The sequence below is a fragment of the Mobula hypostoma genome, chromosome 4 (genome assembly GCF_963921235.1).
Source record: "Mobula hypostoma chromosome 4, sMobHyp1.1, whole genome shotgun sequence".
NCBI classification, from domain to species: Eukaryota; Metazoa; Chordata; class Chondrichthyes; order Myliobatiformes; family Myliobatidae; genus Mobula; species Mobula hypostoma.
The window spans coordinates 124,141,357-124,159,763 of NC_086100.1; the positions used below are offsets into that span (position 1 = coordinate 124,141,357).

The 18,407-nt window shown below is 43.9% G+C and overlaps 1 protein-coding gene across 2 annotated transcripts in view; it reads right to left on the reverse strand.

The window, feature by feature from the left end:
• nr3c2 (nuclear receptor subfamily 3, group C, member 2) overlaps window positions 1-18,407 on the reverse strand; it is a 374,510-nt gene that overhangs the window by 11,482 nt on the left and 344,621 nt on the right. For both annotated transcript variants that reach the window (XM_063046454.1, XM_063046453.1), the window contains exon 7: window positions 15,338-15,468. In XM_063046454.1, the coding sequence (XP_062902524.1) occupies window positions 15,338-15,468 (131 nt within the window). The remainder of the gene's footprint in view (window positions 1-15,337; window positions 15,469-18,407) is intronic.

Here is an 18,407-nt window from a genome sequence, read left to right on the forward strand (position 1 = left end):
TGGCTGAGGTGAGGTGAAGGGTGATTATGGGTGCAAAGTACCCACGATAGCCACTAGCAACTAATCCCAAGACCAATATTTCCTAAATAGTAACAAATGTCCTCTAAGCTGTATCAAAAGCATCTGTTGAGGATAAGTAACAACTGGTGAATAAACGAAGGACAACAGTATTACCCAGATCTTTCAATAGTAATGGTGCAGACAACTACTATCCAGGGAAGAAAAGTCGATTCAAACAACACACACAAAATGCTGGAGGAGTTGAGTTCCCCCAGCATTTCCTGTGTGATGCTTGGATTTCCAGCATCTGCAGATTTTCTGTGTAAGAAAAGTCGATTATTTCTTTTGAATCTATGATCTCCCAAAGACTCTGATCCATTCAGAGGAGACTGGCAATTGTCTTTAATCTGTATGATGATGCAAACCATGATCATTACTGGTCCATAGGCAGAACAACAAATTTAGTGGTGCTCTGTGCAATTGTCAGCTGCTGCAATTTACTTTTTACTGTCGCACTGAAACAGAAGCTGACCACTGAGCTCGTAGCTAACAATTCCTTAATGCACTTTGCAATTATGTCAGTTTTGATTTTATTGTAGAATGTATACTTGTAGTTTAGTGTTTATGCTTTATTGCACTCTCTCTGGTTGGGATTCAAGTTTGGACTCAAACTCATCTGTTCTTGTCGAGTGAAACATATTGTTTGCCTGTTTCATGTGGACAGAAACAAATGTGTGGAGTCCTGATGGTGCTTGGTTGCCACAGTTACAATTCTTCGTAACTCTTTAGTTTTTTTCTCTCTCCGAAAGTGCCACACTCATCTTTTTCTCTCAAAGTTCCATACTCATTCATATGATCTCTCTTCAAAAGAAATTCCTTATCATCTCTCTTCAAAAGGGATGTCCATCTATTCTGAGGCTACATCTTCTGGTCCTAGACTTTCCCACTATTGAAAACATGCTTTCCATGTCCACTTCCACCTAGGGCTTTCAATATTCAGTGGCTTTCAATGAGATTCCCCTCTCATTCTTCTCAAATCTATTGAATACAGTCCCAGAGCCATTTCACTCACCCTTTCATTCCTGGGATTAACCTTGTGAATCTTCTTTGGACACTTTCCAATGTCAGCACATCCTTTCTTAGATATGGGGACTAAGAATGCTTACAATATTTCAAGTGCTGTCTGACTAATGCCGTATAAAGCCTCAGCAGAACATCCAGTGTGATCGAAGAACGGTCGTAGCAGGAAGAGGAGTGACAGGCTCGGGAGAGTGAGCACTGAGTGCTGGGAAGCAGCCGAGGAGCTGAGGTGAGTGTGCTTTAAAAGGTGCGTGGAGGGCAATTGAAGGGTTAAACAGTGTTGATTAGTTGATTAGAAGGAGTGAGTACTTGAGATAATTGGCAGGGACAAATAAAAGGAGGGGTAACTGAAGAGGAGCGGCCAGTGTGTGAGTGGCTCAGGGTAGGAGTGGAGCTTTGAGGCTTTGGCTCAAGAGACTTTGGCGAGCAGAGGCTGAGGACGAGCTTGCTCCCAGTGAGGTAAGGCTGGGTAAGTTCCTTTAACTAATTTAACTAACTTAGGAGTAGGTAGTGGAGGCAGCAGTTAGGGCAGTCAGATGCTCCGTATGCAGTATGTGGGAAGTCAGGGACAGCACAATTGTCCCTGATGACTACACCTGTAAAAGGTGCATCCATCTGCAGCTCCTGACAAACCGAGTTAGGGAACTGGAGCTGGATGAACTTTGGATCATTCGTGAGGTAGAGGCAGAAATAGACAGGAGTTTCAGGGAGACAGTCACCCTTAAAAGTCAGGAGGCAGAAAGCTGGGTGACTGTCAGAGGGAGGGGAGTAGACAGAATGAGCAGTGCACCCCTGTGGCCGTTCCCATCAACGATAAGTATACCATTTTGGATACTGTTGGTGGGGACGACCTACAAGGGACAAGTTGTAGTGGTTATGTCTCTGGCACTGAGACTGGACCCTCAGCTCAGAAGGGAAGGAGAGAAAAGAGGACAGCAGTAGTGATAGGGGATTCAATAGTTAGGGGGACAGATAAGACAGATTCTGTGGGAGAGATTGAGAATCCCGGATGGTCTGTTGCCTCCCTGGTGCTAGGCTCTGTGATATCTTGGATCGAGTTCTCGGTATTCTCAGGAGGGAGGGTGAGCAGCCAGATGTCGTGGTCCATGTAGGGACCAATGACGTGGATAGGAAGGAGGAGGAGGTCTTGTAAAGAGAGTTTAGGGAGTTAGGTGCAAAGTTCAAGGACAGGACCTCCAGGGTTGCAATCTCAGGATTGCTACCCGTGCCACATGCTAGTGAGGCTAGAAATAGGAAGATAATGCAGCTAAGTACATGGCTAAGGAGTTGGTGCAGGAGGGAGGGCTTCATGTTTCTGGACAATTGGGCTTTGTTCCAGGGAAGGTGGGACCTGTTCCGATGGGACGGTTTGCACCTGAACTGGAGGGGGACTAACATCCTTGCGGGTAGATTTGCTAGTTCTGCTCTGGGGGGTTTAAACTAGATTTGCAGGGGGAGGGGAACCAGAGTGTTAGAGCAGATAGTGAGGTGGAGGAGGATAAAGGTCATGTGAGGACTGCACGTATAGACAGAAATCAAAGGTTTGTACGTGATAGAAATGTTCTCAGGTGCATCTATTTCAATGCAAGGAGTATTGTAGGTAAGGCAGATGAGCTTAGGGTGTGGATTGGCATGTGGGATTACGACATAATTGCTATTAGTGAGACTTGGTTGCAGGAGGGGCAGGACTGGCAGCTTAATGTTCTGGGGTTCTGTTTCAGACGTGACAGAGGGGGAGGAATGAAAGGGGGAGGAGTGGCATTACTAGTCAGGGAGAATATCACAGCTGTGCGTAGGCAGGACAGCCCGGAGGCTTGTCTACAGAGGCCATATGGGTGGACCTGAGAGACAGGAATGGCGTGACCACACTAATAGGGTTGTATTATAGACTGCCCAATAGTCAGAGAGAATTGGAGGAGCAAATCTGTAGAGAGGTAGCAGACTGATGTAAGAAACAGAAAGTTGTAATAGTAGGAGATTTTAACATTACTCATATTGACTGGGACTCCCACACTCTGAAAGGGTTAGATAGCTTGGAGTTTGTCAAATGTGTTCAGGAAAGTTTTCTAAATCAATATATAGAGGTACCAACGAGAGAGGATGCAATACTTGATCTCCTATTAGGGAACCAGACAGGTCAGGTGACAGAAGTATGTGTAGGCAAACATTTAGGGTCCAGTGACCATAATGTCATTAGTTTTAAGTTAATTATGGATAAGGATAGGTCTGGTCCTCGAGTTAAGGTTCTAAATTGGAGAAGGGCCAATTTTGTGGAAATGAGAAAGGATCTAGGAAGAGTGGATTGGGATAAGTTGTTTTCTCGCAAGGATATGTTCAGTAAGTGGAAGGCATTCAAAGGTGAAATTTTGAGAGTGCAGAGTTTGCATGTTCCTGCCAGGATTAAAGGCAAAGTCAACAGCCATAGGGAACCTTGGTTTTCAAGGGATATTAGCGATCTGGTTAAGAAAAAGAGAGAGGTGTATAGCAGGTATAGGCAACAAGGAACAAATGAGGTACTTGAAGAGTATAGAAAATGTAAGAGAATGCTAAAGAAGGAAATCAGGAAGGCAAAAAGGAGACATGAGGTTGCTTTAGCAGATAATGTGAAGGTAAACCCGAAGGGTTTCTATAAGTATATTAAGAGTAAAAGGATAGTGAGGGACAAAATTGATCCCCTAGAAGATCAGGGTGATCGTCTATGTGTGGAGCCTCACGAGATGGGGGAAATCTTAAACAGTTTTTTGCATCAGTATTTACTCAGGAAACTGGCATAGCGTATATGGAAGGAAGGGAAACAAGCAGCAGAGTCATGGAACATATAGAGATTAAAGAGGAGGAGGTGCTTGCCGCCTTGCAGCGAATAAAGGTGGATAAATCCCCCGGGCCTGACATGATATTTCCTCGGATCTTGAGAGAGACTAGTGCAGAAATTGCAGGGGCCCTGGCAGAAATATTTAAAATGTCCTCAGCCATGGTTATGGTGCCGGAGGATTGGAGGGTAGCTCATGTTGTTCCGTTGTTTAAAGAAGGCTCCAAAAGTAAACCAGGTAATTACAGGCTGGTGAGCCTGACATCAGTAGTAGGTAAGTTATTGGAAGATGTTTTGAGAGATTGGATATACAAGTATTTGGACAGCCAAGGGCTGATTAAGGATAGTCAGCATGGCTTTGTGCGTGGTAGATCGTGTTTAACGAATCTTGTAGAGTTTTTCGAGGAGGTTACCAAGAAAGTAGGTGAAGGAAAGGCTGTGGATGTTGTCTACATGGACTTTAGTAAGGCCTTTGACAAGGTCCCACATGGGAGGTTAGTTCAAAAGGTTCAGACACTAGGTATCCATGGGGAGGTTGTAAACTGGATTCGAAATTGGCTGTGTGGGAGAAGACAGAGAGTGGTAGTGGATGATTGCTTCTCATACTGGAGGCCTGTGACTAGTGGTGTGCCTCAGGGATCTGTGCTGGACCGTTGTTGTTTGTTGCCTATATCAATGATCTAGATAATAATGTGGTAAATTGGATCAGCAAGTTTGCTGATGACACTAAGATTGGAGGCGTTGTGGACAGCAAGGAAGGCTTTCAAAGCTTGCAGAGGGATCTAGACGACACAAAGGTTGGTGGTGTTGTAGATAGCGTAGAGGATTGTCAAAGATTGCAGAGAGATATTGATAGGATGCAGAAGTGGGCTGAGAAGTGGCAGATGGAGTTCAACCCGGAGAAGTGTGAGGTGATACACTTTGGAAGGACAAACTCCAAGGCAGAGTACAAAGTAAATGGCAGGATACTTGGTAGTGTGGAGGAGCAGAGGGATCTGGGGGTACATGTCCACAGATCCCTGAAAGTTGCCTCACAGGTGGATAGGGTAGTTAAGAAAGCTTATGGGGTGTTAGCTTTCATAAGTCGAGGGCTAGAGTTTAAGAGTCACGATGTAATGATGCAGCTCTATAAAACTCTGGTTAGGCTACACTTGGAGTACTGTGTCCAGTTCTGGTCACCTCACTGTAGGAAGGATGTGGAAGCATTGGAAAGGGTACAGAGGAGATTTACCAGGATGCTGCCTGGTTTAGAAAGTATGCAATATGATCAGAGATTAAGGGAGCTAGGGCTTTACTCTTTGGAGAGAAGGAGGATGAGAGGAGACATGATAGAGGTGTACAAGATAATAAGAGGAATAGATAGAGTGGATAGCCAGCGCCTCTTCCCCAGGGCACCACTGCTCAATACAAGAGGACATGGCTTTAAGGTAAGGGGTGGGAAGTTCAAGGGGGATATTAGAGGAAGTTTTTTCACTCAGAGAGTGGTTGGTGTGTGGAATGCACTGCCTGAGTCAGTGATGGAGGCAGATACACTAGTGAAGTTTAAGAGATTACTAGACAGGTATATGGAGGAATCTAAGGTGGGGGCTTATATGGGAGGCAGGGTTTGAGGGTCGGCACAACATTGTGGGCCGAAGGGCCTGTACTGTGCTGTACTATTCTATGTTCTATAGACCAACTGGAAAAATGGGCCAGAAAATGGCAGATGGAACTTAATGCAGACAAGTGTGAGGTGTTACATTTTGGAAGGACAAATCAAGGTAGGACGTACACAGCAAATGGTAGGGCACTGAGGAGTGTGGAGGAACAAAGAGATCTGAGAGTTCAGATACATAATTCCCTGACAGTGGCGTCACAGGTGGACAGGGTTGTAAAGAAGGCTTTTGGCATCTTGGCATTCATAAATCAAAGTACTAAGTACAGGAGTTGGGATGTTATGGGGAGGTTGTATAAGACATTGGTGAGGCCAAATTTGGAGTATTGTGTACAGTTCTGGCCACCTAACTATAGGAAGGATATCAGTAAGATTGAAAGAGTGCAGAGAAGATTTAGTAGGATATTGCCAGATCTTCAGTAGTTGAGTTACAGGGAAAGACTGAACAGGTTAGGACTTTATTCCTTGGACCATAGAAGAATGAGGGGAGATTTGATAGAAGTTTACAAAATTATGAGGGGTATATACAGAGTAAATGTGAATAGGCTCTTTCCACTCAGATTAGGAGAGATAAATATGAGAGAACATGGCTTTAGGGTGAAAGGGGAAAGGTTTAGGGGGAATTTCTTCACTCAGAGAGTGGCGAGAGTGTGGAACGAGCTGCCACCAGACGTGGTAAATGCGGGCTCACTCTTAAGTTTTAAGAATAAATTGGATAGGTACATGGATGGGACAGGTCTGGAGGGTTATGGACTGGATGTAGGTCAATGGGACTAGTGGAATAATGTTTCGGCACAGACTAGAAGGGTCGAATGGCCTGTTTTCTGTGCTGTAGTGTTCTATGGTTCTATGCTTTTATATTTTAGTCCTCCTGAAATGAATGGATTCATTGCATTTGCCTTTTTTTCTACCGTGAACTTGCAATTTGACCTTTAGCCAATCCTGCACTAGAACTCCCAATCCCTTTGCAACTCCAATTCCTGAATTTGCTCCATTTAGAAAATAATCTACATCTTTATTCCTTCCACCAAAATGCATGACCATACACTTCCATACACTCTATTCCATGACTGAAAGCTAAGAGCTTAAAGGAAGATTCAAGACAGCCAAACTACAAAAGCGTTTCCAGTATTTTCTATTGATTTCAGTGTTTCTTCATTTGTAGTGTTTTGGTTTTGTTTGGTCTCAGTGTGTAATTATAAAGCATCTATCTAATCCACAAAGAACGCACACACCCAGAATTTGAGCAGTTTACTAAGTGTGACATTCAAGAAATTCAGGCTCTTCTTGACGATAATTTTCCTTTTGAGGGCAGGTCATGATGTACACTCATGGCATTTAATAACATTTAATTTAATCATCCTTGCAGGCAACCAGTATGAACTCACTCAATAATTTGGATGAAATCTGCTGACTTTTTCTTCTAATGAAGTTAAAAGTAGATTGGTTCCTCTCTACTGACTACATACACAGGTTCCATTATCAGAAAATACAAGCATTCATCCCTGTGGCTGTCATAGCCTTAGAAATGCAGAGCAATAATGCCCAGATCAATTCTAAACTCTTGTAAAGGGAATACATGATTGACAATGAAAATACGAGGGGTGATTGATAAGTTTGTGGCCTAAGGTAGAAGGAGCCAATTTTAGAAAACCTCTCACATTTATTTTTCACCATAGTCCCCTCCTACATTTACACACTTAGTCCAGCGGTCGTGGAGCATACGGATCTTGGACCTCCAGAAAGCGTGCACAGCAGCGTTGATTGATAAGTTTGTGGCCTAAAGTAGAAGGAGATGAGTTATACAGCTCTCGTTACATGCACATGCAGTTCAACTCTCTGAGTGATTATGCAGAAAGTTTGAAGTTACCAGTAATAACTCATCAGGAGTAATTGATAAGTTCATGGCCTAAGGTAGAAGGAGATGAGTTATTAACTTCAAACTTTCTGCATAACTTTACTTCCAGATGAGCTCAGTGCCTTCTGTGCTCACTTTGACCACCAGAACAAGGAGGAACCATGTCTCCCAATGATTCTTTGGTCTCAGTATCCGTAGATGATATGTGGGCTGTCTTCAAGAGAGTGAATCCAAAGCATCCAGTCCAGACGGAGTACCTGACCAAGTACTGAAGACCAGTGCGGACTAACTGGCTGATACTTCAAATAGTGCCCAAGAAGAGCGTGGTAACCTGTCTAAATGACTTTCGCCCAGTGGCACTTACATCCACAGTGATGAAGTGTTGTGAGAGGCTGGTGTTGAAGCCTATCAGCTCCTGTCTGAATGGTGACATGGATCCGCTCCAATACGCCTAGTGAAGCAACAGGTCCACAGCAGATGCTATCTCATTTGCTCTTCACACAACCCTGGAACATCTGGACAGCAAAGGTGCATACATCAGGTTGCTCTTTATCGATTACAGCTCTGCATTTAACACCATCATTCCCTCAAAACTAATCAGTAAACTCCAAGTCCAGGGCCTCAATACCCCTTGTGCAAATGGATTCTGGATTTCCTCACTTGTAGACCCCAGTCATTTCCTATTGGCCAAAACATCTGCTCCACAATCTCCATCAATGCAAGAGCTCCACAGGGAAGTGTACTTAGCCCCTGTTCTACTCGCTTTACACCTGTGACTCTGCGACTAAATACATCCCCAACACCATATACAGGTTTGTTGATGACACCACTGTTGTGGGCTGTATCAAAGGGGGTAATTAATCAGCACACAGGAGGGAGATGGAAAACTTGGCTGAGTGGCGTAATAACAACATCTCACTCAATGTCAATAAGACCAAGGAACTGATTCTAGACTTCAGGAGAGGGAAACCAGACATCCATGAGCCAGTAATCGTCAGAGGATCAGAGGTGAAGAGGGTCAGTAACTTTAAATTTCTGGGAGTCACTATTTCAGAAGACCTGTCCTGGACCCATCATATAAATATAATTGTGAAGGAAGCACGACAGCACCTCTACTTCCTCGGGAGTCTGTGGAGGTTCAACATGCGATCGAAAAACTTGGCAAGCCTCTATATTGTGTGCTGACTGGCTGCATTATGGCCTGGTATGGGAACACCAATGCCTTTAGTAGAAAATCCTACAAAAGGTAGTGGATGCAGCCCAGTACATCATGGGGTAAAATCCTCCCAAACGTTGAGCACATCTACATGAAATATTGCCACAGAAAAGTAGCATTAATCATCACAGATCCTCACCACACAGGGCATGATCTTTCCTCACTGCTGCCATCAGGTAGGAGGTACACCAAGAACAGTTATGACCCCTCAACCATCAGGCTCTTGAACAAAAGGGGATAGCTACACTCATTTAAGGACTCTGTTATATTAATTCATGCTCATTATTTATTGCTATTTACTTATATCAGCATTTGCAGAGTTTGTTTACAGTTTATAGTTCCTGATGTTAACAGTTACTGTTCTATTAAGTCTGCACGTAGAAGACTCACCTCAGGGCTGTATGCAGTGACATGAATGTGGTAAATTTTACTTTGAACTTTGTTGTTTATTCACGCAAGTGTACAGAATGTTCAGTCGAATAGTTCAAATTGCCAGGAAAGATGAGGAAGGCAAGGCAGTGGATGTTGTCTGCATGGACTTTAGCAAGGCATTTGACAAGATCCCATATGGCAGTTTCAGTCACTTGGCATTCAGGTTGAGGTAATAAATTGGATTAGACATTGGTTCTGCGGGAGAAGCCAGAGAGTGGCAGGAGATTGTTGCCTCTCTGACTGGAGGCCTGTGACCGTTGGAATGCTGGGTCCTGTTCTACTGAACATCAACAATCTGGATGTTAATTTGGTAAACTGGTTCAGCAAGTTTGTGAATGACACCAAGATTGGGGGTGTAGTGGAGAGCAAGGAAGGCTGTGACAGCTTGCAGCGGGATTTGGGCCCATGGAAAAAAAATTAAGATAAATTTGGTTGGTACTGTACATGGGGGGCAAATGTATGGAGGATTCTGGTACAGATGCAGGTCGATGGAACTAGGCAGATTACTAGTTTGGCATGGACACGATGGGCCTAAGGCCCTGTTTCTATGCTGTAGTGTTCCATGACTTTCCCTCTCATCCACTGGTTCTCAAATTACTAATTTATTTACTGTATGTAGAAGGATAATCTGAAATGTTACTTGCAACAGAAAATTGTTATCCACATTAATGTTGTCTAATAAATGGCTTCTTAGTACTCACTATTACAAATATAAATATAATCAATGTGAATGTAGTGTAAACTCTTAAGGATCAATAACTTCAAGTACTTCATATTGTTATGATGTGCGTTTTTCATTGTGGATTCTGAGTGACAGCAGGGCTGAACATTTATAGAAGGGGGCACATTCTGCTTTGCTGCCTCACACTAATCGGCAAGAACAGTGGAACTCTACACATCTGATAACCCCTGTTCAAATGTCCTGGTGTGATCTGGAATCTTAGCTTTATTTGACCAAGTTGGTGTAAGACATTAAGGGGCGTTTCAAAAAAGACTTACAAACTTCACCTGAATTCCACATTTGTGTTTCCATTCCTTTGCATTGAAGGAAATGGTTCAAGATGGGGGACATTGTGCTGGATCATGCTGAATGCCAGATGGCATGGTAAAAAGATAGCTACGTGCAGTTCAGTTCTCAGCGTGTGCAGAAAGGAAAGTGCTGGAGATAAGATGCCGGTGCAGGTGGGTACCCACTCTTTGCCTCAGCGCACCACCAGGTCCAAGGACAGTTCCTGATCTTAGTGAACCATGGGGCTGGATGCACTTTGCATCTGGCTCTCCCTCTCCCTCCCCCCCATCCTTACTCTGGCTACAGCTACGCATCTAGCACAGCTTCATTCATTTGAATGATGTTACCAACATTCAATGAAATGGTATGTTGTGTTTATTTTTACTTCATTTTCATTCAGAATAATTTGCATAAAGGTTGCATATGTTAAATGCACTTTGTTGGAAGGAACCTCTGCGCCACTGTTTCTAAATATGTCTGATGATCAAAGGCATTTGGAAGCAGTGGAAATATGTTTTATTCTTAAAATAAGAAATTGATTAAAATCCAATCAATGCAACATAATCAACTTCTGCGTGCATTTCTCGTGCTCTTGATAATATTGCCAATATAATCGATGTCCCTATCCACCCCAGAAATTGTTTCTTCTCGCCCTTTCTATCAGGGAAAAGGTACAAAAGCCTGCAAGTGTGTACCAAAGGCTGAAGCACAGCTTTTAACTGTTCCCCAGTGAGATAAGATAGGCTCTTGACCTTACAATCTACCTCACTATATCCTTACCCCTTATTCTCCAGCTGCACTGTATTTTCTTTGTAACTGTAACACTTTATTTTGAGTTCTGTTATTGCTTTCTCTTGTATTACTTCAATGCACCGCTGTAATACAACAATCTGTGTGGACGAAGTGCAAGACAAATTTCTCAGTGTACCTTGGTACATCTGACAATAATATACCAAATTACCATCGTCTAAACCACTGCTCCTATCCTGCTCTGCCTCGCAGAAAGGCAACAATTGCAAGACCAGAGGATCAAGGGGGAGTTCCAAGCGGTAAGAAAGACTTAATTTAAGAACTTAATTCTGCATCTTGGCTCCCCATTTGCAACAAAATCTCTGCCGAGGCTAATATACTCAACCACTTGCATGCCTTTTCCAGAGAAGTTCCCCATAAAACACCTTCTCAAAACCACTTCCTTTATTAATCTTCTAGTTTTGTCTTCCTTGCTTTGTTGTTTAACTTTTATTCCAGTTATACTGTAGGCGTCTTCATCCACAATAAAAGCCTGTACAAGTTCAACTTGTTATTTACATTTAATTTTAGATTCCTGCAATGGTTCCTCTGCTTAGCTAAGAAATGAGCCTTTCAGCTCATGCTCAAATTTTATTTTCAGTTTTATTTTAATTACAGGGTACTCAATAGTTAGGGGGACAGAATGGAGATACTGTAGCTGTAAAGGAGACACTAGGATGGTGTGCTGCCTCCCAGCTGCTAGGGTCCCTGATGTATCAGAGCGGCTGCAGGATATTCTTAAAGGGGAGGGGGACAGCCAGGGGTCAGGGTGCATATTGACGCCAATGACATGGTCCTATGCAGTGAGTATATAGAGTTAGGAAAGAGGCTGAAGAGAAGGGCCTCCGAGGTTGTAATTACTAGATTACTCCCTGTGCCACAGGTTAATGCGGGTGGGATTGGGATTATAGCACAGATGAATGAGTGGCTGAGGAGATAGTGCAGGGGTCAGGGTTTCAAGTTCTTGGATCATTGGAACCTTTCTGAGGACAGGGGGGCGACCTACACAAGAGGAAAGGGTTGCACCTGAACTGGAGGGAAACCAGTATCCTGGTTGGGAGGTTTAGTGATGCCACTTGGGGATGAGCTTGGGTTGCTTTCTCTGAAGTGCAGGAGCCTGAGGAGAGATCTGATGGAGGTTTACAAGATTATGAGAGGCATAGATAGGAGTAGACAGAGAATATCTGCTTCCCGGGGTTGAAATGTCTAATACCAGAGGTGAGGGTGGGATGTGAGGGGTAAGTTTTTCACTCAGAGAGTGGTGGATGCCTGGAATGCACTGCCTTGTATGGTGGTAGTGGCAAATACATTAGGGGTTTTCAAGAGACGTTTGGATAAGCACATGAATGTAGGAAGATGGACGGATATGGACATGGTGTAGGTAGGAGGGATTGGGTGTTTTTGATTTGCTGGTTCGGCACAATGTTGTGGGCCGAATGGCCTGCCCCGTGTAGTACTGTTCTACGTTCTACATTCTGTTTAATATTCTGCAGCTTCCGATCCCCAGAATTCTCCTGGCCTACCCCTCACCCCTGTTGAGATTTAAGTACGTACATCTACAAAAACTTTGGGTGAGGAGTTTGTTTGAATGTGATAATTGTCACAGTTAAATAACTCAATTATGAGAATGTCTATAAAACTACGCTCCACTGAGAAGTTAGGAGTATTGTGGCGAACGGTGCACGAACAGCTGCACGCCCTGCCTCTACCCAGGCCAGTAGCTTGCTCTCTGCAACCTTGAAATGGCCCATGCACTGACCACAGCACCGTGGCACAGAGCCCCCGGGGAACACTAGCTGCGGGAGATGTTTGTCACTGCCGGAAAACTACCACCGCCACAACAGCAACCGATCGCGCACCTCCAGCATTCTCCACTCTGAAATTAGGGCTTTGGTCTCCGGATCCAGGGTGGCCCACTCCGGCTGCTGTCCCACTGTTAGCCATGGCGCACCCGGGGCAGCGTGGGATCACTCACCTGCTTGCTGTCGATGGTGGGGAGGTCTACCTCGCCACCGGCTTCCACCTGAAGCGCCGCTGGTGTGGGGCGGTCCCGGGCCTCAAGGTCAGCCTCACCACACAGAGATTGCTTCGTGCCGAACATGCTGCCAAAGGCGCTCTGGCATCAGCACTTAGAAACAGAGAAGCCCTACAGCACAATACAGGCCCTTCGGCCCACAAAGCTGTGCCGAACATGTCCCTACCTGAGAAATTACCAAGGATTACCAATAGCCCTCTATTTTCCTGAGCTCCATGTACCTATCCAGGAGTCTCTTAAAAGACCCTATCGTATCCGCCTCCACCACCATCGCCGGCAGGCCATTCCATGCACTCACACTCTCTGCGTTAATAAAAAAGAACTTACCCCTGACATCTCCTCTGTACATATTTCCAAGCACCTTAAAACTGTGCCCTCTTGTGCTAGCCACTTATACAAAGGCTGCAGGAGGGAACTGGGATTAGCCATGCCGAGCACAGTGGCGGAGCCCTGCTACAAATGCCTCAGGCTTTCTCCCACATGGAGCCACCTGCTGCCTAGTTCTGCCCTCATTGCTTCCTCCAATGGCCTCTGCTTGAAACAACACTACAGTGCCGCTACAAGGATTCTGTAGTCACACTGCTCCACTGGCATTGGGTCGAGGGGGGTCCCCTTCCAGCGCCAGGGCAAGATGCACCACTGTCTCGGTGGGGCTCCACTCGTCGTGCCATGTGGTATGTTTGGCTTGTGCAGGGTAAGGTTCCAGGCGGCTGGTATCACTGTATCTGGGGATCTTGTAGCCTGAATTGTTGAGACCCTTTGGTCTTCCTCTTGCTCTGATGGCGTCAGTGGTGCCTGCCACATTCCCTGTTCTCCTATAGCTGTGGTGTCTTGGGATCCCCGCTGCGGCTGATGCACTCCGCTGAGTCCCCCTCGGTTGGGGAGCCTGGGAACGTTTGCTCCTTCGGGGTTCCCTTGGAAGGTACAATGCTCAGCTCCCATGTCCTCCCTCTGGGTCCCGTCTTCATGAGCCCAGCCCGGGGACGTGGGGGGAGGCATACGGTTCAGTCTCTCAGATTATTCCCTGGGTTTTAAGGTGCTCCATCCAACGTCGTAGCTCTTCAAACTTGTCGTCAGTTTCTATTCCCACTCCTGACACCAATGTGGCAAGCATTCAGTCCATGATGACAGATGAGTAAGCTCGTTAACTTCAACAACCATTTTTATTGTGAAATGCCACAAAAGCAGACCTGGGAGAGAACCCCCTCAGTCACATACAGACGGGGGACACCCCGGTTACAGTCCAGGTGACCCACAAACACACAAGCGATTAACTGTACAACTCAAGCTAAAATGTGACAATAAATGAACTGGAACTTCCCACCATAATCCCACAAAAGCATTTTAACACAAGAACAACAGATCGTGCTGGTCATTAGGAACGCTCGACCACGCCCACCCCCACCCCTAAAGGGCCGCAGTATTATTAAAGTAGATAAGCAAGTGGAATTAAACACAAAAACTTCCCAGAATACTGCGCATAAACAAACACAAAGTTATTGAATGGCATTTATTAAATACTTTGCAGAATGCAAGATTCTTTGTCCATGATTAGCACGCACACCCAGCAAGCTACCCCACACTGCTCTTCCAATCTGAAACATTATCCTGAAGTGTTATTACTGGTTAGAAGACCTGCCAGGATAACTTAAAAGAGTTTTATATGTATGTTCTACAACGAAGCAGAGATTCGTTAGTCATAAATAATCCAGAAAAATAACTTAAAAGTGTAATGTTCCATTCTAATTCCAAACTATTGGAGTGAGAAACTTTAAATGCTTCCCAGGAACATATGTCATTCACAGATCCTATTAATCACATTCCTTCTCAGTTTACACTTCATATGTACTAAATTTAAACAGTCTTTCCTACAGATTCTGATTATTTCAAAGAAAATTCGATTCAAATTAAAATTTGACTGCTTTTTCTCTGCTATGTTGTAAAGTAAGCAACTAAATACTTTTAAATTGCATCTATCTATGGCTTTAATTACAGAGACAAAAGAGTTTTTAAGAAACGTGTCCTGCTTTCGTCACAATGCCAATTTACGAAGGACGTCATTCAGACCACCTATTTACAATTAATACTTTCTTTGCTTTCTCTATTTCCATTCTTGCCGATGCTTCCTGCTTGAATCACTTGAGGCTCAGTTACCTGTTTCTCAGTTTTTCTCTGTGTCACACTCAGTCTAGATACTGTGGTGTCAAATGACACAACTGTGTAAACAGAAAGATTTTGCCCACAACTGATAAAAACATCAAAATAACTCAAATTGCTTATAAATATCTGTTTCTCATTGCTTCTTCTCTTTGGTATATAATGTTCATTTACTCAACATTAGTTCAGCAAGAATTTAGTTACTGAACCATGAATCTCAGCCTTCAGCATAATATTTCCTGGAAGAACAATTAATTTTCACAAAGTTAAACAGAGTAAGAGTGAACGTGTAACTTACTTGTGCCGAGCAGGAGGAGGACTTTCATGCACAGGAATTCCTCGTGGGTCAGTTGCAAGCGTACAAATTCAATGCTGATGCCCTTCATCCCTTGACATAGTTCATACATTGCTGACCGCTGCATCCGCTGTCTGTTTGAATAAATCCAAAGCGTTTAATTAAAATTATGTTGTAATATTTAGGAAGAAATATAGAGGTACCATGCTGGAAATTTCAGTATCAATTTTTTCCAACTGTTAGAAACAGGGATTTTGATTTGTCAAGAGTAATACTGTGGACTAAACTTGAATCAATGAAGGATGCTCAACAGTTGTGGCAGGGCTTGAATGCTATCACCTCTGATAAAGTTAGATGAGGTGATATAGGTGACAACAGGGCTTCGCTTCCAGATGAGTTCAAAGCCTTCTAAGCTCAGTTTAACCATAAAAACATGGAGGACTCATCACAGACTCCCAGAGCTCCTGATGATCCTGTGATTTCAGTCTCGGAGGCCGACGTGTGAGCAGTCTCCAGGACAGTGAACCTACGAAAGGCATATGGCCCAGATGGGGTACCTGGCTAAAGACCTGTGCTGATCCAACTGGCTGGAGTGTTCTCTGAGATCGTTAATCTCACGCTTCCACAGTCTGACGTAGCCACATGCTTCAAGCAGACTTCACTTTAACTGATGCCTAAGAAGAACGTAATAACCTGCCTCAATGACTATCATCCAGAAACACTAATATCCACAGTGATGAGTGCTTTGAGAGGTTGCTGATAAAACATCTTAACTTCTGCCTGAGAAGTGACTTGGATCTGCTCCAATTTGCCTACTGGAGCAACCGGCCCACATCAGATGGCATCTCATTGGCTCTTCACTCAATGCTGGAACATCTGGACAGCAAATTTTCACACATCAGGTGCTCTTTATTGACTACAGCTTGGCATTCAATACCATTGTCCCCTCAAAACTAATCAATAAGCTTCAAAACCTCGACCTCAATACCTCGTTGTGCAATTGGATCCTCGATTTCCTCACTTGCAGACACCAGTCTGTTCAGATTGGCAACAGCATCTCCTCCACGATCTCCATCAACACAGGTACACCACAAGACTGTGTGTTTAGCCCCCTGTTCTACTTGCTTTACGCTTCTGACTGTGTGGCTAAGCATAGCTCCAATGCCATATTTAAGTTTGCTGATGACACCACTATCATAGGCTGAATCGAAAGTGGTAACAAATCAGTATATAGGAGGGAGATTGAAAGTATAGGAGGCTGAGTAGTGCCTTAACATCAACCTCTTACTCATTGTCAGCAAGACCAAGGAGCTGATTATTTGCTTTGGGAAGAAACCAGACCTCCATGAGCCAGTCCTCATCGGAGGATCAGAGGTTCCTCCGTGTTTAATTTTTGGAGGACCTGTCCTGGGCCCAGCATGTAAGGCAATTAGGAAGAAAACACGGCAGTGCCTCTACTTCCTTAGGAGTTTGCAAAAATTTGGCATGTCCATTACAGGTAAAACCCTCCCCTCCATCGAGCACACCTACATTAAGCATTGTTACAGGAAAGCAGCATCCATCATCAGGGACGTCCATCACCCAGGTCATGTTGACTTCTCGCTGCTGCCATTGGGACGAAGGTACAGGGGCCTCAGGACTCACACCACCGGGCTCAGGGACAGTTACTACCCCTCAGCCAACAGGCTCTTGAACCAAAGGGGATAACTTCACTCAACTTCACTTGCCCCATCATTGCAATGTTCCCACAACCTATGGACTCACTTTCAAGGATTCCTCAACTCATGTTCTTGCTATTAATTGATTATTTATTATTATTATTTCTTTCTTTTTGTATTTGCACAATTTGTTGTCTTTTTCACATTGGTTATATGCCCAAGTTGGTGTGGTATTTCATTAATTCTATTATGGATTTATTGAGTATGCCCACAAGAAAATGAATCTTAGGGTGACATGAATATGGTGGCTTTTATGTATTTTGATAATAAATTTTCTTTGAGCTTTGAAAGCGGGACACAATCCAGATTGAATCATCTGGGAATAAAATTATTTGAAAATAGAAGCAAAAAAAGGTCAATCAGGCCCTTGAGTCTGACTGCCATTGAATAAGATTGCAGATGATCGTTAATTTCCAAGCCCATTCAAGAGATGTATCCCCAGATCTCTTAATATCTAAAAATAGATTGGCTCTGTCGTTAATATACTCGACAACTCACCTTACAGCCATCTTGAAAAGAGAATTCCAAAAATGTGATAACCCAATCTGAAGAAATGTTTTCCATTCGCACTCCTGAATAGTTGATTCCTCATTTTCAGACTGTGCCCCTTAAGGTCGGCATTTCCATAAGGCACAGGTGCAGAATTAGGCTGTTCAGCCCATTGAGTCTCCTCTGCCAGTCCATCATGGCTGATTTATCATTCCTCTCATTCCCATTCTACTGCCTTCAAGCTGTAACCTTTGACGTCCTAACTATTCAAGAACACTTAAGCTCTGCTTTAAATATACCCAATGACTTGGTCTCCACAGTCGTCTGTGGCAATGAATTCCAGATTCATTACCCTCTGGCTAAAGAAATTCCTCCTGTCCTAAAGGGACATCCTTCTCTTCTGAGGCTATGCCCTCTGATCCTAAATTCCCTGACTAAAGGAAACATTCTCCACGCATCCACTCCATCTAGGCCTTCCAATATTCGATAAGATTTCAATGAGACCCCACCCCGCATATTCTTCTAAACTCCAGTGAATAGAGTCCCAGAGCAAATGCTCCTCATACGTTAACACTTTCATTCCTGGAATCAGTCTCATGAACCTCAACCAAAGTGAGCCAAAGTAAAAAACAAAAACATCATCACATCTAACCTTAAATATCTCTAAGAATTCTTATTTTTCAATGACATCATCTCTTACTCACTTACATTCTGAAAGAACATATACCCATTCAGCTCAATCTCTGGTCATTGGACAACATCTCCATTCTTGGAATCCATCCAATGAACCTTCATTGGACATCCTCTATTGTAAATGATTACTTCATTATATATGGCATCCTGTACACACCATTCCATTTGCAGGC